The following is a 22284-nucleotide window of genomic DNA, read 5'->3' on the forward strand; positions in this document are numbered from 1 at the left end:
AATAGGCCATGATTCAGCTTATGTTGTAACTAACCAGGTTAAAAGTTATGCGCTAGAATAACTCTAAATGAGAACTAATAAATCCTTACTAAGTCATCGTTCATTTTTATTGTAAGACTGAAAGATCATAATTGTTAGGTTTCAAATTATAGAAAACACTTCACATATTATTTTGATGACAAACAAAGAAGACTTTTATGATTGGAGGGAAGATACACTTGGACAAATGTAAAACTAGTGAGAATTGGGACGAGTATGCCCTCCACATAATGCAGTAAATACATTTTCCGTGTTCTGTGGCGGGATACAGTTAAGTCGTTTGGCTAGGCTCCCTTAGGAAATAGAATTACTAAAAACTGATGAAGTCGCCGTAGGTGTGAGTGATTACATAACTATTTATTTTAGGGGTCATTCCCTTTCGTGTGGTTGTGAGTCATTTTGACATTCTGGACATTAGTGCAAGCCAACGAGTTTTGAGTGGATATGAGATGCTTACAACCAAGTCTGTGAATAAGACTCAGGAGGTCAAGGATAAGTAGGAATGAACAAATCAACTCTCTGGGGTCCCTTCTTACACAACGTTCTACTAGCCGAAAAAATCAATAGACGACAAAAAACAGTATATGAACGCATATTTGGTTAGTATACCATAGTTTATGAAATATAAGCTGACTATTTATCACAGATGCTCAGCATGGTAAGTTCGAATACAATCTAGTAAAAATAATTAACCGGCTGCCTTCAGCTAGGCGTGTTCAGTAAAATTAGTGATGGCAGTATCAATGTCGAAGATCTAGAAGCTATTTATCATGAGGGTTTATTTACCGTAAGAAACGTTACTTTTTGGTCCACGGGTATCTATTAACCCAGGTAGGAACTTACCAACGACAGTAAAACTCGCTAAGGCAAAAGGATAACACTAGATGTGATGAGGAATTGTATTTCAGATACCCAGAAAAAAATTGGAACAGAGCTTTGAATGTAACTAACAACTGGTAGTATATGAGGTAGTATTCTCATTCCTCCGTATTGAATACAAATAAAAGTGCAGTTATCAGAACTTCAAGGATAAATTAAGACGTACACAAAATAATGTTACTACATGCTCATCTAGTTTATGAATTGTAGATATTACTTATATTTCTTGATGAGATCCTCTTGAATTATTGAAAAGTTTCTTTAAAGTCTTTCTCAGAGACCTGATATCAATATATTTCATTTAAAATCCAATATGCTTTCATATCCTCACGTGGAAATATAAGCGATCTACTACCATGAAGCAAGAAATCTCATAAGAAAAGGCGTTCTCTATTCCTTCCTAAAAGGTTTGAGAACTGAGAGTAATGCTGCTAAGTTAATGACAACTAGTTGAATGTGTTTTAATGACTCGTTAACTGGTTTACGTAAATGGGCGCAACAAACGTTGGACGAGCGTTCTTAGAGACGGTACCTATTTTCTTATATTTACGTGATAAATATAGAATGATTCTCAGCCGAGAAACCTAAGGTAGCGTAAAACCAGCAAACATTCGTTTTGAGCATGGTGACCGAAATGATAAATTTCGACCACAATGAGTTTAAAATAAGTGATTTAGAAGTGGATCATGAAGACCCAATCCTTAAACAAGAGGTAATAACAGTCATCAACTCCAAATGGTTGTATAGCTTAACCAACTAATTTATGAACAGTTGAGTAATTTTGACTTCAGTGATGAAGAAAACCAGCTAGGGATAGCTGCGAATGATGCTGTACCGTGTGACTCTAACGATTTAATGAGCATTTTCGAAGCAGAAAAATTGTCTTTGCTAGAAGGTGCTATCCAGAATTTTGGAGAGGTATGTCAAGCCTTCTCAATTGTGTTAGAAATCGGTAAAATTGTTGTCTTGCAACTCCCAATGATTCTTCGTAATCCATTCTGAAATTGACACTCAAGTTATCTTCAGTTAATTTATGTTATAGGCTGTTTTTTTAGAGATCTTATGATCGTCACTATTTTTTGGTAGTGAGTTTTCAAAGAACCAGGCATTAAACATTTGCTTCTACCCATCTCAAGCACATGATTATATGAGCTCCTTAAAGTTAAAAGTTTTTCCGTAAGACGTTTTTATGGACAACTTTTGAGTGACACTAGGGTGACTTAGAGAATGTCCACCTACTTCCTTGGTGGAAGTAAGTGATGTAGATTAGTTCGTGGAATTAGGGTCCTAATCACGAACTGACACCAGCTATCATGCCAAAATAATTTGTATAACGGATCAGTCTCAGTTTGGAAAGGGCAGGAGTCTTGATGACCTGTATCAGTCTTGTCAATGATGGTCTCTCAGTTAATCCAACTTCCTTTTGAAAGAGTTGATGGATGGAGCCTCAACCATGTTCTGAGGTAATGAATCCCACTCGTTGATGATTCAATGGGAACGTCGATCGTTAGCTGACAAGTAGTTTGTTCTGCGCTTGTGGACCTTTTTGGAGTGTTACCGTAAATTCTCTGTTCTGCAAGACACGAAAAATGAGGGCATATCAGGTGCACATTTATCACTAAGCAATTTGAAAACTGTAGTCAAGTCATCTCTACTTCTTCGATAAGACAACGAGAATAGGTTTAGCTTAGCCAGTCGAGCAATACAGGAGCTTCGCTATTCCGGGAATCAGCGTACTCGCTGTTCTCTCAACCTTTTGCAAAAGCTCACTGACTTATTTTAAGCAGGGGCCAGCCGCTTGTATGCAGTACTCAAGTTCAGGACTCACAAACACTGTATGCAAAGTCAAAAGTTTTAAGCGTCGATATGACTAAAGGCCCTACGTATTGACCATAGAGTTCCGAAATCTTTGGTGGATATTACACAGCAGTTTGCAGTACTGTTTAAGTCTTGTCTAACGATGAATCCCAAGCCAATGTGTCTGGACAACAGGTAGCTCAGTGTTATTCATCATGTATGTATGTGTACCTTGATGACCGATATGCATCACAATACACTTGGAAGTAATTATCGGCAACTGTCAGGTTTGAGACCATTCAGATAATTTATCCGGGTCATTTTGGAGTTCTAAGCTATCACCCTTACTTCGTATTGCTCTTCATATCTTGACATCGTCAGCATATAGCAAGACCGATGGTGATAGTAAACGAAGAAAGTGATTCACTTACAAGAGGAATAATACTGGCCCCAAGACTGTACCGTGGGGCAATCCACTAAGTAGTTTGCCAGTTAGACAACTTTGAGTTCACCCGTACTCTTCGTTGGAGCTCAACTAGGAAGCCTTTTATCCACATCAATAGATTTTCTCCAATCCCGACATTTCTTAATCGAGTTGGTTCGTCCATAATTTATAGTTTCTAGTTTTTCTACTTTTCCATATCTTATTCTTTCAGTGCTAACTGGAGTTTGACGTGCAATTTTTCTCATGGTGTATGTAAATGTCATACGTTAAAAAAAGGGATCGGTCCTTGGTTACCTTGAGTGTGCGTGACAACACCACTAAATCATATGCAACTCAATTATCTGGATTGGTTTGCTTCTTCATCAAAAGCTTTATACACTATTTAGTTGATAACATATATCACAATATTTAACAGTAATTATTTTATTATAGGCCAACAGAATTCAATTATTATCATCCCTGACTCTACGTTACGTATGATTAAATTATGATCATCATTTCCGAGAGATCTCAGCAAGCTTTAAAACGTTCATGTAGTTTTAAATAACTCACTGAGCAACATTATTTATTTGATATTATGTTCAACTACAAACTGCTACAAATCTTGACTTTCGAAATAAAGAAAAACAGCTTGTATAAGAGACACTATCTAGTGCAGCATGGAGATCTAGTTGGGATTTAAATTAAAAAGTAAGATATTCAGTGGTTCTGGGAGCTGAAAATGGTCCTGTGATCTTACAGGTTATGTTATTGTTAGGACATTACCATTTTATATCCGTAGAGAATTTAAAAACTGGTTATTAAAAGCGATTAGCTGCATATAATTCTACATTTCTTCCTTAACCTCGATTTTTTCAGCCTAACCTCTTGAAAGTGCCCAGTGGTAGTCCTCAGACTTACTATTCGAATCATTTGGTTCTTTTCTATAAAGGATAGTACATATGTACATCGTAGTTTTAGCCACATTTTTACCTTCTGTCATCTATATTTTCCTCTGAATAGTGTTCTGAAAATGAAATCACGAATTCAAATGAATTAACAAGTTCTAAAAATGATAGTGAGCAATCACGTAATGGATGCGGATTCGCTGAATCACATGGTCAGTGCACCCTAAACACCTGTGGTTTTCAGCACCCTGAAGATCCCAACAACAAATCTGAGCGATTTGAAAACCCTAACAATGGTCATCCTGCCTGTAGTAACTACCACAATGAGACAAAGTAAGATAAATAACAACTCTGGATAGAACATTTTTAACCTCAAACTATAAATAACATAATTTCTCTGTGATTTTTCACCACAGAGATGGCAGTTCTGGACCGGTTCTTAGTTGGGACTTAAGTCTTCCTGATGAGACTGGAGATAAATTATCTGATGTGGCGCGACACAATGTAGAACCATGCACAGCACAAGGTAAAGTCTTTGAAGTTTCGGTTGTCAATATGATTTTTACAGTCAGTTGGTAATAAATGTATTTGTTGACACTTTATTTCTTATTTCTCAAACGTGAAGGTTAGCTTTGTTCCCATACTAATGTATTTCATCTTATGCACTTGTATTTGCTGTGTCCTAGGTTCAAACCTAAGTACACACATTTAGTGGTAATTATTGGTGACGATTATAAAGTATTTGTACTTTACTTCAAGTTTTGAAAAGTATACCATTTGTCATCATTTCATTCTTTTAACACTGCAGTTATTTGTTCTTTTTGCCTATATGTGGTTTATGCTTTTTTCCTTACACAAACTGTAATCTTTAAATCAAGATGCCTATGGCTCCATGAAATGTATCGTTATTGAGCATTTTTTTCTTCAATCTTCTTGCTATTTGATCTAGTAATCCAGTTTATTATCGAAAATTCAAAAAAGTTAGGGTTATCTGGTTTTATTATTTCAAATCAAGATATTTCAGACTTAATTCTTAAAACTTTATAAATCCGGATTCAGCTGCATGTTTATATTTCTGAATTTTTATCAGGTGTAATTCTTACTCTTCCTAATCATACTGAATCCTTACAAATGTCATCATCGGCCTGGTCGTTTGGTGCTGCTCCTTCATCATATTTTATGTCAACCGCAAATCCGAAAAATGCAATTTGGCCAGGAAGTTCTAAAGTCCCAACCCCGTCTCACGTAACGTATGACCAGATGACTCACACTGCTATTCCCGTTAGCACTTTAGATATGCAACCTAGAAAGCTACATCCAGGTAGGATAGATTCAACCTACTTTAGATTTTTGGTTACTGTGAAATTTTTTGTCGATTAGTGTTAATTAACAACTAATATAAATTGAAAACATAGAGAGCAGGGTCGAAATTGGTGGTAATGAAAGCTTTTGTAGTGGAATAATTTTACCACTCACGTGTCTAGAAGAACGGGGGAAACTATGTTAAGTTAGTGCATCCGTCGTTTGTAAGTAATGTAGTATTCGATTCTCATTAATCGAATTCTGTTTACCAAAATGTCTAGTGTGATAACTGAGCCAATTAAATTGTCATAGCGCACCATTTTGTTGTCAGGTGGCTAGAAGCAGTTGACGAATTTCGGGCTTACTGAAACTCATCAGTGAGTCATATCTATAACCTTCAGAATTCCAACTTTATTTCAAATATTAGGATCCAAATAATTGGTCATGGAGTGAATCAATGTAAAACTAAGTTGTCCTATCCAGCTAGTGTCTTATCGCTTCATTGGATAACAGATGTTTGATTTTTTTTTATCGCGAATCTGGTTTCCAAAGTCTGCAAATCCAATTTTCAAATGACCTAGATGATGAATGAAAAGTAGTTGCGGACTTCAAGTATTTGTTATTAACTGTACTTTGAAATAGTGAGAATTCAGTGTTATTAAGAGAAATGTGTGCTGTTTTTTAGGTGGCGGTCTATTCATTTTTAGTGACTTTTATAAGTTGAATGTCGATTAAAGTAAGTTTAACTTAGCAACGAATTATGGGTTTATGTATTTTGTTTTCTGTCACATTCTATATGAAAAATACTGTTACTAACCGTTTCTTCAACCGAAGTAGGTAGGATAGTGTTCATTTCTTCAACTTAATGCTTAGAGAGGTTTCGACATTTACGATACCACACATCAATTTTAGAAAATCAGTTTATTTGGATCTGGACGTTCTTTATGAGGTAAAAAACGTTTGTCTCCCAGACATTTTTTAATCTCTAGGTAGTAGTAACTACATTTATGTAAACCAGTGGGAGATTAATGGTCTGAGCCCACACAAGACTCATCTCAGGTTAATGGTCTTCCAGCCCCCAAATGCCCTTGTACGGCCGAGAGTGGGGAGAGTCCGCTCTCCCTCTCGAAATGCTCTCACATGGCCACGCGTATATAGCCTCTGCCAGGGAAGTCCTACTCACTGCCTTCTCGTGGCGGGGGTGTTGTTTACGAAAATGGGAGGACGAAAAGCGAATGTCCGGCGCTTTAACCGGATTCCAAACCAATGGTGCAAATGGGCTCCAGTATCCTGAAGGAACAAATGGCGTATGAACCAATCGTTGGTCACCGGCTTCCATGGGACTGCATCTCCTTACGACGCTCCACTGCCTTGTGGATCAGACCTTCAGGTCGAAGGCTCGGGTTGTGGCTCCCTAAGCAAACCACCTGCTTCGGTTTGGGCACCCGAGCAGTATCACAGCCCTCACAAATATCGAGTGAGATTTGTGTGGCGCATATGTATTTGGTACCTCCTTGTACCAATATCTACGTGTTAAAATGAAATGAATAAAAAAGTCTCTTACATTAACCTTATACTTAGTCATTTAGATACCGTATAATTCTCGGTTTGTTAAGGTTTTCATACATGGGCAATAAAGATAGAATTTTTCTTATTTTTTGGAAAGTATCTCAACGTACCTGTTTCACTCTCACTTTTTCTTTAGCTAGCAATGAACCAGATAAGACTACCTCACATAAAAATGGGTTTATCCCGTGCATTACTCCAATAAAGACTTGTAGTATCAACGAAAAAGTAGATTCTTGTTTACTACCTAACGACAAACAGGGTCGTCGTGAATTACTGTATGCCGCTCGAGGACATCAGTTACAGGAGCTACAGACAGAAATTGTTCAGTTAAGAGAGGACATAGCCAAAGAAAAACGTCTGTCTAATCATCGTTTGTTATTAGCTGAAGGTGAGTTTTGTTTGTAGGTCATTTCATGCTATTCTAACTTTATAGGCATTGTATTTTGCTCATTCTAATCCACTGGATGAGCTATTTTACCAAACCATGTTACATTAGACGTAGTCATCCTAAAACTATTGCTCTCTGGACTTCACAAACAGTTTTGAAACAAGTGTTTGCCTTATTCTTATTCCTCTTCTTCTTCTTCTTCTTCTTCTTCTTCTTATTATTATTATTATTATTATTATTATTATTATTATTATTATTATTATCCGAATTTACAAGTCTATGACTCCAGCCAGTCTGCTAAAGATCATGAGAGACTCGCACATTCTCATTTTCGTCCTTCATGTTAGGTTTCCTGCCAACTCGCTACTTTACTTTCTGTCAGTGCTCATAAGGAATCTACTATAACTTAATATTTTTAGAGTGCCTGAATATTCTGTCTCTTATCAAACCTGACGATATCAGACATTCTTGTTGTATTCGCCAGTGATATGTACGTATTAATTTCGTTCATAAATATTGTCTTTCGATTTCTTTCTCTTGCTCATTAAATTAGGAGATAAAGAAATACTACGTTCCAAACTATCAGCAATGGAAGATACTGTCAAGTCACTACGTGAAGAGCTTGTTGCTAAACAAGAAAACTCGGAAGTCTTACAGAAACAACTGAAACAGAATGAAGAGCTTCAGAAAAAGGTTATTATTTTCCTTACTAAATTTTTATATTTATGCCTATTAAACTGACTAATTAGTTGAGTTGAGCAATTCCATTCACCATTTCTACTTAAGTCTCCTGATGTATTTGGATTGAAAACAGTTCCTGTAATGTGGTATGTAGAAAAAGCTGAGGAGTCCCACAATAGGACGAAACGGCCGTCCAGTGCTTCCAGGTTTCCAAAATTGGTGGTCTAACATCAATCGGTTCATGATCTCAATAAAAAAGAGAACTGAAATGACACTTGAATGATTGATAATGTTGTTTAGACGCTGGATTTTGCTGAGTAGTGGATCAGAATTTCACATTTAATACCTGTAAGTATTAGATTCATCAGAAGAACTCACCCAAGGTCGTTTGAATTCAAAAAAGATTTGGCATCTTAGAATATATATATGTCCAAATAACTAATGGTTCTACGATAAGTTAATAAGTAGCATAAGTTTAAAGTTAAATGCAAGGTAATTTTCGGAATCAACAAGTATAGAAATGACTGGTTTGATGAGGCACTAGACAGACCAAAAATATGTTAACCATTAAGAGAATAGTTAATTTACAATTAACGAACGAAATTATGCAATATAACCTAGTTGCTTATGAGTAATGTAGTTATATCATGTAAATTTAACAGTAGGCAAAATCATTTCATGTTATTTGTGAAAAAGTTTTGTTGATCTATCGTAATTTTCGAATTTCCTACATCATTATTACACTTAGCAAAACGAGAAAAAGCAACTCATGAAAATAATGTATATTTGTGTGATTATATTTGGTTCATATTAAAGCGATCTTACTAAAGTTACTCACTATCATTGTTGTGGATGCGGAGGAATAGACCAATAAGTCCAAGGACACCATTGGACTTAACATGATAATTATTGGTCTATTCCTCCGCATCCACAACAATCATGTTGGTATTTTGTGGCAGTATAAGTAGTATCCTTATTGTTTTACGTATCAAGCAATGCAATTTTTATATACTAAATCTTATCGCTTCCTGGTTCTTACTCCATGTTGTTTAAACCTACCCACAATTTGCTGGTTTTTAAATTAGAAAAAAGGGTTTTTTTTGTTACTTTAACAGTAAACCTACACCTTACACTGAGTTTAGTTTTAACCAATGATTCTTCATTATTATTGGTGAAATACATTCAATGTACCATTCATGGGTGCACCTTTTTTTCGAAAAAGTTGAAACACAAAGAAGTTAAGTTCTAGCAAATTCTTTTTAATATAGAAAATTATGCACCATCAAATCGTTTATGTAGTGGTGATAAGTTTCAAAAAAGTGTTAACGATAGGGAATATTCATTTTTTTTTATTACTAACGCACCTACCCAATCATATTTTTTGTGTGCATCTACAAAATGTTTACAATGCCTAGGGAAGAAATTTAGGGACTAAAAATTGTAAACTTGTTCCATTATTTGCAAAACAAAAGTCCTAAAACGGATCACTCAACAAACACCCTGGCACATAAATGCAGTGACCCAGGTTACCATACTATATTAGCTCGAAAGGATGAAATGATAAAGAGATATAAACTCTGTTTAGGAGATACATAGATGATATATTGGTCATATGTGATAAAGATTTCAATGTTGCTCAGTTATTATATAAACTCAATAGAGTACAAAATGATATCGTAATGATCTATGGAGAAGAAAGTAACAACCGATCGACCTTTTTAGAAATACTTTAGAGTCGAAGACAGGATGGAACTATAAATTCAGTTCATGGCAAGCCAACCTGTATTGGTCACTATTTCAATATCCGCGTTTTATGCTTATTGCAACACAAGCGAGACTTGGTAAAGTGCTTCTATAACAGGACTCAAAGAATATGTATGACAGATACGTTTGATGAAGATGTAGAACTTCTGATTGATACACTAATATCAGTTCACAAGCGACTCTATTGGAATCCAGTCTTACAAAGCCTGTGCTAATTTTGAATTTATTACTATATTTACATCAGCTAGGCCACGGTAAGTAGCAGTGTGTTCTCCAGATAGTCGAAGGGTAAATCGTGCCTGTTCGTCATGTTAACAAGGTGAGTCAAATGAATGACTTTATACCGATGGCGCGAGAGAAGCCCGTTTTCCTATTTGACACCTGGTTCGAACAATAGAAGTCCCAACGTGTAGTTTAGTGGATGAGTTCAGGAGAACAGGAATATCACTTCGTGAACTCATATCACTAGCATTGACAACGCGTCCTGATAAAGACATACGAGAAAGGTTAGTCGTGAGGATGGAAGAATTGTTAGGAGGTGAGGGAAGGGCTTAATCTTCAACAAGATCATCTTATGTTTTGATGGAGATATGAAGGTGGTTTTCACTTCCCGTTCGCCCACACTATTGGAGGATATTTCTTGTTGAAGAACCTGAAAAAACATCAGTTAGTGGTTTTATCGACCCAGGAGGTTGCTCACAGAGCCCAAATGACAACTGCTTGAGGCCGGTCGTGCACTGCCTCGTTATAGATAGTTTTTGATGTTAACTCTGCATTTTAGAAGGCCTTATTGCTCGTGGCAAAGATCTGTAGGTCAAGATAAGGTGTGACATCTTGAATGTCGACCTTTTCTAACCCCTCCGTCCGTTGTTGTCTGAGAGGAACACTTTATCATCGTCACCTCCCTCTAAAATCAGCAGTACAACTTTGCTCTCTTGCCCTCATCTGTTGCTTTTAGTCTTACCCTTCTCCAACCGACCTGGCTGACATGGTAAACTAACATTATATAATACAAAAAGCTATAATTTACTGATACGATAACATGATCATATGTTAGGTTCTACAGTATTTATTAGTGACTGACAGGTTAACTCAGTTAATACATAACCAAGTCATCATATATTTATCAAACCAATACACATTTACCTTACAATTCAAAATATATACCATGTAACCTCTGACTCGTATGAAAACCGAAAATTTAATTAAAAAACCTCAGTTATTCGCTTTAGCGTATTTGAGTGACATAGTCTTTATTCATTTATTTATTTAGTTGGATGACGAACTTAGAGCTTTACGATCAACTAATGAATCCTTATCCAGTCAATTAGTTGAGCTTACTACAGGAAATGCTTTAAAACGAGCTGAAGAAAGAGAAGCCCAATTAACAGAATATCTAGAACAACGTTTTATTTCGAAAACTGAGGAAATTAGAGCAGAACTAAATACAACTCAAAGACATTTAACTCAGAAGGTTAGAAATGTAAAACTCCCCCTTTTTTACAATCAGTATCATTGTAAGATTAATCATATTTCAGTTTGTAGATAACCCATAATCGTTAATATTTATTTTGATTTATTTTCTATAGATCCTCTGTGATTGTCCTAGATATTCTTCAGTGAATCTCTCAAAAGCAGTTTTATGTTAGAGTTGTTTGTACCATTTTCTCTCATCATAATAGGTCCTTTGCGAATGGATTTATGGTATGACTATTTGATTGAGTTCCAGATGCTTAAGCTAAACTTCTGTTTTTATGGGAATACAATAAGAGACTGTATTCTAAAGGTTATTTACTATTTCGTTTCTTAAAAATGATACTATCCAAATAAGATTAAGTGTATGTTCAGAATAAAGTGAAGCTTAAAATCCTTATAGAATATTCAAGAGCAAAAAATATTTGAGCGAACAATTGCTTTCAATAACTTCATCATCAGGCTCTACAGTTATAGGCCATAATTATTTTGATATTTTACTAAGACCAAAATAAGGCATGCATTGATGAGTTCGAAAGTGTCATATGTTGAAAATGGTGAACGTATGCATCTGTCACGACATAAGTACTTCAGGATTGTGTTGTTTATGAATAGGAAAGGTCATTTAATGACGTTCAGAATGATTTGTAACAGTGCCAAGTCACAATCAGTATAATAGTAATATAATAGAATAAAATATCGTGTGACTAAAATGCATGGTAGGAGAATTTCCTCTTGTTAATTGAGGTAATGGTAATAATAATAACGTGTGAATATAATATGTAATAAGAGAAGTGCTATCAAGGTAGTTACGATAAAAAAGAATTCATATGAATTGGAAAGGATGAATGTATAGATTAAGAAATATATAAACACAAAAGGAATTGGGAGGGGGGATGAGAGGTTTATAATATCCAGCCTAAGTATATGGTTTTCCAATTACTCGCTCAAATATTCTTCGTTTTTGAATGATGTGAAGTCTTGAGCTCACCCAGTTGTTATGCACATGTTCTGTAGACTTACTTACTTACGCCCGTTACTCCTAATGGAGCATAGGCCGCCGACCAGCATTCTCCAACCCACTCTGTCCTGGGCCTTCTTTTGTAGTTCTATCCAATTCTTGTTCATTTTTCTCATGTCTATTTCCATTTCGGCGTAATGTGTTCTTTGGTCTTCCTCTTTTCCTTTGGCCTTGAGGATTCCAAGTGAGAGCTTGTCTTGTGACGCAGTTGGGTGCTTTCCTCGATGTGTGTCCTATTCACTTCCAGCGCTTCTTCCTAATTTCTTCCTCCGCTGGGATCTGTTTTGTTCTCTCCCACAGTAGGTTGTTGATAATAGTGTCCGGTCAACGGATCCGAAGTATTTTGTGTAGACAACTGTTAATAAACACCTGTATTTTCTGGATGATGGCTTTCGTAGTTCTCCAGGTTTCCGCCCCATACAGTAGAACTGTCTTGACATTTGTATTGAAAATCCTGACCTTTGTGTTGGTTGACAGTTGCTTTGAGTTCCAGATGTTCTTCAGTTGTAAATATGCTGCTCTTGCTTTACCGATCCGCGCCTTCATATTTGCATCAGATCCACCGTGTTCATCAATGATGCTGCCCAGATATGTAAAGGTTTTTACATCTTCCAAATCGTCTTCGTCAATTTTGATTGGATTGGTGCATTCTGTGTTGTATCAGAGAATCTTGCTTTTCCCTTTGTGTATATTGAAACCTACTGCTGTTGAGGCTACTGCTACACTGGTTGTCTTCTCCTGCATTTGTTGTTGCGTTTGAGATAGAAGGGCCAGATCATCTGTGAAGTCTAGATCGTCCAACTGCATCCTAGATGTCCATTGTATCCCGCGTTTCCCTTCAGATGTTGACGTTTTCATGATCCAGTCGATCACCAGGAGAAAGAGAAAGGGTGAGAGTAAGCAACCTTGCCTGATACCGGTCTTCACTTCGAACGACTTTGTCAACTGTCCTCCATGCACGATTTTGCAGTCTAATCCGTCATATGAATTCTGTATGATATTGACTATCTTCTAAGGTACGCCGTAGTGTCGAACAAGCTTCCATAGTGTTGTTCTGTCCACGCTGTCAAATGCCTTTTCGTAGTCAATGAAGTTGATGTAGAGTGATGAATTCTATTCAATTGATTGTTCCACAATGATCCGTAGAGTTGCGATTTAGTCTGTACACGATCTATCCTTACGGAATCCTGCCTGTTGGTCACGAAGTTGTGCGTCTACGCAGTCCTTCATCCTGTTTAACAATACCCTGTTGAAGACTTTTCCCGGTATTGAGAGAAGAGTGATGCCCCTGTAGTTATCACAGTTGCTGAGATCGCCTTTCTTCGGTATTTTGATCAGGAGTCCTTTCCAGTCTGTCGGTACTTGTTCCTCATCCCAAATCTTATTGAAGAGAATGTGGAGTATCCTTGCAGTTACCGCTACGTCTGTTTTTAGTGCCTCTGCCTGAATGTTGTCTGGTCCTGCTGGTTTTCCACTCTTGATTTTCTGATGGCCATTCTTATCTCTTCAATTGTTGGTGGGCCAACATTGATTGGGAGGTCCGTGGGTGCTGCTTCGATGTTGGGTGGGTTCAGTGGAGCTGTTCGATTCAAGAGTTCTTTGAAGTGTTCTACCCACCTGTTTTGTTGCTCTTCAATGTTGGTGATTACCTTGCCTTCCTTGCTTTTCACTGGTCGTTCTGGTTTACGGTGATTTCCAGAGAGTTTCTTTGTCGTGTCATACAGTTGTCTCATGTTCCCTTCTCTTGCAGCCTTTTCCGCCGTCGTTGCTAAATCTTCCACATATTTACGTTTGTCAGTTCTGATGCTCTTTTTCACTTGTTTGTTTACTTCTGTATATTCAGCTTCTGCCTTGGCTTTTTCTGCTCTTGTTCGGCCGGTATTGATTGCTGCTTTCTTGTTCCTCCTTTCTTGAATCTTATCCAGTGTATCAACAGTGATCCATTCTTTGTGATGGTGCTTCTTGTGACCCAGGACCTCATGACATGTTGAAGTGATTGCCTCTTTGATCCCCTTCCAGTTGCTCTCCACAGTAGTTCCTTCTCCGTTGAGTAGATCATGAAAGGCCTGGAACTTGTTGCTGAGGTCTATCCTGAATTTGTTGAGTTTGTTAGTATCCTGAAGAAAGGCCGTATTGAACTTTTGTGATATTGTCTGTCCCATTGTCCAGTGCTTCTTGAGTTTCAATTTCATCTTGGTGATCAGCAAGTGATGGTCTGATGCTATATCAGCTCCTCTCTTGGTTCTCACGTCTTCCATCGTCCTCCTGAACTTTTTGTTGATGCAGATATGGTCGATTTGGTTGTGTGTAGTGTGATCCAGTGAAGTGCATGTGGTTTTGTGAATGCGTTTATGTGGGAATATGGTGCCGCCTATGACCAGTTTATTGAAAGCACGTAGGTTTGCAAATCTCTCATCATTTTCTTTCCTTTCTTCCAATCCGTGTCGTCCCATGATGTCTTCATATCCAGTGTTGTCCGTTCCAACCTTGGCATTGAAATCTCCCACCAGAATGATCAGGTCCTTTGTTGGGCACTTCTCGACGATTGACTGCAGCCTATTGTAGAATTGATCTTTAACGTCTTCATTGTGGTCGTTGGTAGGCGCATAGCATTGGATGATGTTCATTGAAATGCCCTCTTTTTTTTGTTTTGAAGGAGGCTTTGATGATCCTTGATCCATGAGATTCCCATCTTATAAGTGCATTTTGTGTTTATTTGGACAGCGTCAATGCAACTCCTTGTGTATGTGGGGCATTTTCTTCTTCATGGCCGGAGTATAACAGCAGCTCTCCTGTAGTTAGTCGTTGTTGTCCAACTTGTGTCCAATGTGTTTCACTGAACCCAAGTACCTCAAGGTTGTATCTTCTCATTTCTGCAGCAATTTGGAAGGCTCTCCCGGTGTCCCACACTGTACGAACATTCCATGTACCTAAATAAATGGTCGCTCTGGTTGTCAGAAGGGGCATCAGCCTCGTAACTTCCGAAGGAATTCGGCTTTCATCATGAGGCGTCATAGTTCTTCTAAATGAAGACCTTCTGACTCCCAGGGCAGAGTTTAAAATGTTTGAGTAATTTTTTCTGGTTAGCGTTTTTTTAGCGAGTTAGTTTTCTACGGGATGGGGACGCTAACCCCATGCCCAACCCTCCCCCTTTATCCGGGCTTGGGGCCGGCAGTAGCCCCCGGAGGGACTCCAGGCGGAGTTGTTCTGTAGACTAGCAATTTAATAATTTGAACTCATACATAGAACGTAAAAGCATGGCTTTATCTACATCAGTATGACCAACTGGAGTGACCTTTGTATTAAGTGTAGTCGGTTTTGTATTAATAGCCTGTAAGTCATTACTACCACAGTTATGATTTTCATCGCTGTTATGTGTTCGACATTACCTATTTGGTTGAACTGCATAAGCTTATTTATCGTTTCGGATATTGTGGGAAAATAGTACAGAAGTAATGGTAAAGGTCTTTGGCTATAAGATCTCAATATTGCAGTTAGTGTCTTTTTTAAGGTAATATTCATATGTTTAACATTTTAGTATGGGATGTAATGTCGTTGTTATTTCATTTTAAAAATTATAATTTGTTAAATATACATTATTTCAATCGTTGAGATCATGAGTCAATTGAAGCTAGACTACCAGGTTTTCCATGGTGGTCTAGCTTCAATTGACTCATGATCTCAACCGTTGAAATTACTATAATATCCACAAAAATCCTTCTGATATGAAATGTACATTAGTTGTAATCATGTTAGTATTTTATGCATTCATTTAATTCAGGAAGTTGAAGTGACTGATTTACGTCGACAGCTAGAAATATCTAAAGCTGAAATAATTAAAGCACAACAGACACACAATAAAATGATAAACGAGGCTAATAAACAATTGGAGGAGGCTCAAAAGCATTGTCAACAACTTGCTTCGTCTGGTACGTACTGTTTTTATTTTATTTTATCCTATATAGTTATGATTTACAGTCCTAACAGCCAAAATTATATTCATCCACTTCATCATATTCCAAACCTATAAATGTCAGATAATGTTCACTTCCTTTTACTTTTGGTCAGACATAAAAAAGCTATGTGTTAACCTACCATATTTATACTTGAAGCATCGCTTACTTTCAGCTGAACCCCTTGGTGTGAAGTGTTGATGTTAAACGTAAAATCCTATGTAAAGATGTTCCATGGTCACCTCAAAAACAATTATGTTGTAATTGTTTCTCAAAATTATTGCCTTTGCACGCTAATTGGCATTACTGATACCATCACTGTAAACACCGCTTATAATTAACCATTCTTCTTGTTGGTTGTTCGTTCCAATTTCTTTATTTTCATAAACCACGTATATATTTTTATTATTGAGTTATCGTTGTGTATTGGTTTATCTATCGATAACTACATCTCTGTTCTAATGTGGTATGGCAACTCGAACTGATGTACGTGTGTGCGAAGTTCCATGGTGTTACTGACTGACTGATCGTATTAGATACTCTCCCGTATTGGTATTATTTCCTCATCCGTAATTAACGCCTCGACAAAACATAACATAAGATGATATTAGAATTTTTAATGGATGTGATTTGTGTGTTTCCTATTGTATCACTTGGTCTGCAATGGTGTTTTCATGTAGGATTATGATTAATGTACTCCTTAGGATAATCAATACCAGGTTATGATTTACATCGATGAATGGATCTTAATCGTATGTACTTTTCCTAGATATAATTCTAGTTGAAGATGACATTACTTAACATCATTTAAAGTAGTAGGGATAGATCTTTTCTTCATTTTATCCTTAATCTTGAACTTCTGTTTCCTAAATTTCCAGTTTGATTCCTTCTCTGTCCATCTATTGTTATTATTATTGTCACTTTTCTATCTAAATTTCCCCTTTATTGTCTCAGCTTATATTTTAACTATGTTTATGGTATATTACTCGAAATAGCAAACTTAATAGTGAAGCCTTATTTCTTATCCTAGTTGAAGTAGTTGTATGCTATGTCCAAACCATCAGGTTACACTTTCAAACCGGCCATTCCTCAATAATATGGATTCCATCGTTATTTGTATGACAATAAAAGTGCTTCACAATTTAACACTGTCTCATACGTGTTAACTGTACTAAAAATGTCATTCCACGTTAACAAAAATCAACCAAACTGATGTCTTATACTTAGCCTATTTATCGTTCTTATTACTTTCTGGGTGATTAGCATTTACTAGGGCTATTTTCTACTTCTATTCTTTCTTGACTCATACGTTTCTTATTTCTTCTCTCTTAGCTCTATGCTCGGAAGTTGCATCCTTAAGACAAAAGGTCATTGAACTGGAGACTTCGAAAAAGATAACAGAAGATGTGAACAAGATTTTACAGGTGTGCTTTACTTGTTATATTTCGTGTGTAAGATTTTCCAATCAGAAAAAAATAAGTTTCCAACTTTGATGATACATAAACCGTTTTTATTCAATTTTATTTAATATTTTGAATTTGTGGTTTGATTACTGCTTGACGATTGTCAACTATCTTTCTAATTCGTGTCCAACAAAATCTATAGTTTCTTACTAAGCAAGACGTTTGATAAGATTAGTGAGATTACAATCCTGAGTTCGTCGGAAGGAGTATTTTTCTTGTTTCTTCTGTTTTACTCACTGATCTTGCTCGTTAAAAAGTAATAGGAAGTGTTAATAATAAATTCAAAAGCTACCTATAAAAAAGACTTAACGTCAAAAGTTCGTTTAAGGGTTAACTTTTCCAGCTAGTGTTTGTCAACATTTAAAAAGTTCATAATTTCAAGGTAACGCATTTTACTAAAGCGTTAAATAGCAAACTTGTTTGGTGATAAAAAAATAAACAAGTTATTAGCCAAACACAATAATAACGTGTTCAAGATTTGGAGAAATAGGATATGTAAATTCATGCTTATGATTGTGATCACTTTTGAGAAATAGCATAGGATTTTTATTACTGGTTTTTTATTATTTCGTAGGCCCTATTCAGTAAGTCTACATCAGCAATGTACGTCAGAGGAGATAACTGTTTAGTATGTAAAATAGAAGGTATAAGCTCTTCAATCAACACAGATATGCAACCTCGTTGATTGACTTACTGCTGTTGCTGTTGCACCTTGAGCCTAATGTCGACAATATTACTATCACATCAAAAAAAGAAGTGATGCAAAGAAATGTTCTATCACATCCCTCCTATCATTACTTATTTCCTAATGGTAACCGCCGTGTCCTACTACCATAAACTAGTGCAGAGTAGACTGCTGTTATTTGTATTCACTGTTAGGCAAGAAGTCAGCTATTTTGCTGGCCTATTTCACTTGAGTCTTTTGGATTCATGTTAAGGCTTCTTCGGCAATCAGCACATCAGAGCTAATGGGACTTCGCAAATAAGTGAATTGGTCCCTTCACGCGATTCCTTGTTTTGAACCAGATTTTTAAGGATAGTGGTCCAGTTTTAGTAGTTAAAATAATTGGGATCTTAACTTCATTTCGGCAACTAAACGTAATTCCATATAACTGGTCTCGATCGCTGATCGTCCCAGTTTATAAGAAAGGACAAAAATCCTCTTGTGACAATCACAAAGGAGTCAGTTAATTAACATAGTGTTAAAAATATTAGCCTCAATAATTCTTTGATGTCTAACTAGAGCTCATGAAGGGCGAAACCGAGAAAGTCAGGTTGGTCTCAGTCCTGGATGTGATACATAGACCGAATATTCGTCCTTCGGCAGATTCTGGATCATAGACATACTTTTCGACGTCAGACCATAGTTGTGTTCCTCGACCTCAAGGCAGCGTTTGACTCCGTTAGTCGTGAGGTTCCGTGGCAGTGTCTGTAATTGTAAAGTTCATCAAACAAATACATTGACCTTGTATGGGCTCTCTACTCGAATATTACTGGCTGATCCAGAACTTATGGCGAACTGTCATCGGAATCGGTTACTTCGAATGGTGTTCGTCAAGCTTGTTCACTTTCTCTATTTACATTTAACTTTGTCATAGACATGCTTTCAGAGATAATACTTTTATCGTATAACTTTTCAGGGATTGATATACCAGGAGATTCACATGCTGACATAGAATACGCAGTTGATACATTTCTGTTTGGTGAAGACACTGACAGAATGCTGTCTTCTGACCACACTAAGGAACAGCGCAAGCGTGTTTGGGATGTGGTTACCTCCCTACAAATGTAAAATTCTGCTTCAGGATCGACTTGCGTCAGCGCCTGAATTAGTGACAGGAAGTGACGTAGTTTAACGCATCGACCGCCTCACTTATGTAGATAGTCACATTAGTCCCATTGGTCTGGTATCTCACGAAATGTCGGCACGGATTCTAAAGGCTCATTTGGCTTTGCCGACTTGGACCTCTTGTGGCGTAAGCGAGATATCCGTCTCTCAAAGAAAACACGAGTTTGCCGTGTAGGAGTTCACTCCGTTCTACTTTATGGATGTGAAACATGGCCATTAAGAGTAGAGAATATTCGTTGGTTACTGGTATTCGATCATAGGTGTCTTCGAAACATTGCTCGTGTAGTTTGGGACCACGGAGTAAGCAATGCCCGGGTTAGAAATCGGGTATTAGTTAAAGATGGGAAATCAGTTGATGAGGTAGTAAATCATCAATTGAGGTGGTTGGGATATGTGTTACGTATGTCCAACCACCATATACCTCGACGGACGATGCTTTCTAGTCTAGGAATAGTCTTGGAAAAAGCTAGGGGTGACCAGACCAAAACATGGCATCAGTCCATGAAGTCACCGAAGGTTGGACTTAACCATGTTAATAGGTACAGACTATTTGGTTGAAATTCGTATGATTATCGTAACCGGTGGTTAAAGACTTTGAATGACATAGCTTAAAATTGTTTGCGATAGTGCAGATGAATCAATTCTTTGTCTAAATCTTCATAACATATTTTTGTGTTTTTATTTCACTACTTTATATTTTCCTTTCGAGTGCTATTTACGATGCCTAATCTTTCTTACTACCATTGATACTGTTACTATCTCTACTATTTTGGGATTTGATCTGACGATTTCATCTCTGTGCTAATTGTGAAAAGCAACTTGAGTCGATATAGATACGTACAGGCTCTACGTTGTGACTGACTGACTGGTAATTAATTGATGCGAAGTAACATCGAAATTCGTAACTTTTCATGTTATCATAAAATAAAATGTCAATTCATTTTAAGCAGTTTTCCTCTGAATTTTTAACTACTTTCTATCCATGTTTATATAATTTGTAGCATATATTGAAAGTATATTAGTTTATTATAATCTTTTTGTATTCAGGATGAACTACGAGATTTTCGGGATCAAGTTAGCATTTATGAAAGCGTTTTAAAGTTAGACGTTTATTTCCATAACAATGGTAATGATGAGAACCAATTTTCGTATGAATCAAGTGAATTTACACCTACTGGGATAAAAGGACGCCATTCAGGCAAATCCGTTGCATTCGCCGATACCATCGAGCGCAGCCACGCAAGTCTACATCGTCGACGTCCATGTTCAGCAATCGAACGACCTATTCACAGCACGAATGATAATTGTGCCATCACTGGTTGGGATTCAAATGAACAGTCTTACCGCTTTCGCCAGAATTCGTAAGTTACTGTGTTGTTGTATACTTTAAAAGTTTATTATAACTTGTTTCTTGTAATTAATTGACTCATCAGATACTTGCTCATAAGCCTCACTCTGACGATACTACTTGGTTGTCGAAGTAGATGGGGCGGGTTTCGAACCTGGAACTTGGTGGCTAAAAGTTGAGCGCCTTAATTGCTAATCCACTGCTCCACTTGGTACGATAATGTACTATGAAATCCTCCACATATGCTAAGAAAGGATCTCAAATTTTGTTAATGGTATAGGGGCGTTTGTTACTTCCCAGTTGCCCACATTATGGGAGGATATTTCTTGGAGAACGTGAGGAAGAAACTGGACTAGTTATGGTTTCAGCGACCTGGAATGGTGAGCAAAGAGCTCAAAAGACAGCTTTTTGAGGCTGACCATGCGCCGCCCTTCTGTGAGAAGTTTGTAGTATTTCAGCTCCGTTCTTCAAAGGACCTTACCTCCTGAGACAGGAATCACTGGTGTAAGGTGAGGCCTGACATTTTCAGGGTCTACACTGCTAAGGGCGCCACAAAGTGCCATATTTATAAACGTTGGGCATGAACTTGATAGTTACTACATTCGACATTCAGAAGCTCGAAATAACTAACAATTAGTTTTAAAGATGAATTTTATTTCCTGCTTTGATGTTTAGTTTGTTATTTAATGGAAACAAAATTTAGGTTTGTACTGCATTACGAGCTTTTGTGCTCACGTTTTTGTTAGATCATATTAAAAATTATCGACTTTTTAGGGACGGTAAACAACCATACAGTGATAATGATGATTTTGCAGACAAAGTATGCGAATATGAACAAGATGGTTTATTCCATTCGTTAACTCGTCAAGATATATTAACCAGTACTCCTGCAGTGTCAGTAATATCTCCGAAATCACCAATGGCTAAACTACGCAATGAACTGGAACGTTGTCTTTTAAACTACAAGGCTAAACGAGAACAAGTAACTAAACTTCATGAAACTCTATATACAACACGTTGTCAATTACATCAATCAAGAGAAGCATTAGAAAAAGCTGAAAAATCAGCTAAACTTTTACAGGTAACTAAAAGATATATATGCTAGTTCATGTGAACTTTAGTGCTTCTCATTGTCAATAATATTATACAAGTAACTTTATTTCTTCAACCACCTAATCTCTCAACATAGTACACATGATATCCAGTTACGTGTACTATTTTGCCATAATGCGACCTTATTGATGGAATATGATTAACACTAAAAGGACCAGACAAATATGACATTGGTTACTATTCAGTGATCAATCAGTTGTATGTATCTCAGTCCTACTAAGGTTCAGTTGTAACCTGAATATCTCGATGATAATGTTTCGAATTTTAATGTTGAACGATATGTGACCTGAGTCTATCAGGAAACTCCAGTTCC

General features: G+C 36.9%; 1 protein-coding gene across 1 annotated transcript in view; it reads left to right on the forward strand.

The window, feature by feature from the left end:
* The first annotated feature begins 1401 nt into the window (after window positions 1-1401).
* MS3_00002155 (uncharacterized protein) overlaps window positions 1402-22284 on the forward strand; it is a 42365-nt gene continuing 21482 nt past the window's right edge. Inside the window, exons 1-13 of the mRNA XM_035731180.2 lie at window positions 1402-1446; window positions 1482-1630; window positions 1666-1836; window positions 4163-4380; window positions 4464-4573; window positions 5138-5368; window positions 7055-7306; window positions 7860-7999; window positions 11025-11225; window positions 16027-16174; window positions 17531-17622; window positions 20558-20871; window positions 21633-21939. Of these exons, the coding sequence (XP_035588273.1) occupies window positions 1541-1630; window positions 1666-1836; window positions 4163-4380; window positions 4464-4573; window positions 5138-5368; window positions 7055-7306; window positions 7860-7999; window positions 11025-11225; window positions 16027-16174; window positions 17531-17622; window positions 20558-20871; window positions 21633-21939 (2274 nt within the window). The 5' untranslated portion in view covers window positions 1402-1446; window positions 1482-1540. The remainder of the gene's footprint in view (window positions 1447-1481; window positions 1631-1665; window positions 1837-4162; window positions 4381-4463; window positions 4574-5137; window positions 5369-7054; window positions 7307-7859; window positions 8000-11024; window positions 11226-16026; window positions 16175-17530; window positions 17623-20557; window positions 20872-21632; window positions 21940-22284) is intronic.

Source organism: Schistosoma haematobium, chromosome 1 (genome assembly GCF_000699445.3).
Source record: "Schistosoma haematobium chromosome 1, whole genome shotgun sequence".
Taxonomy (NCBI): Eukaryota; Metazoa; Platyhelminthes; class Trematoda; order Strigeidida; family Schistosomatidae; genus Schistosoma; species Schistosoma haematobium.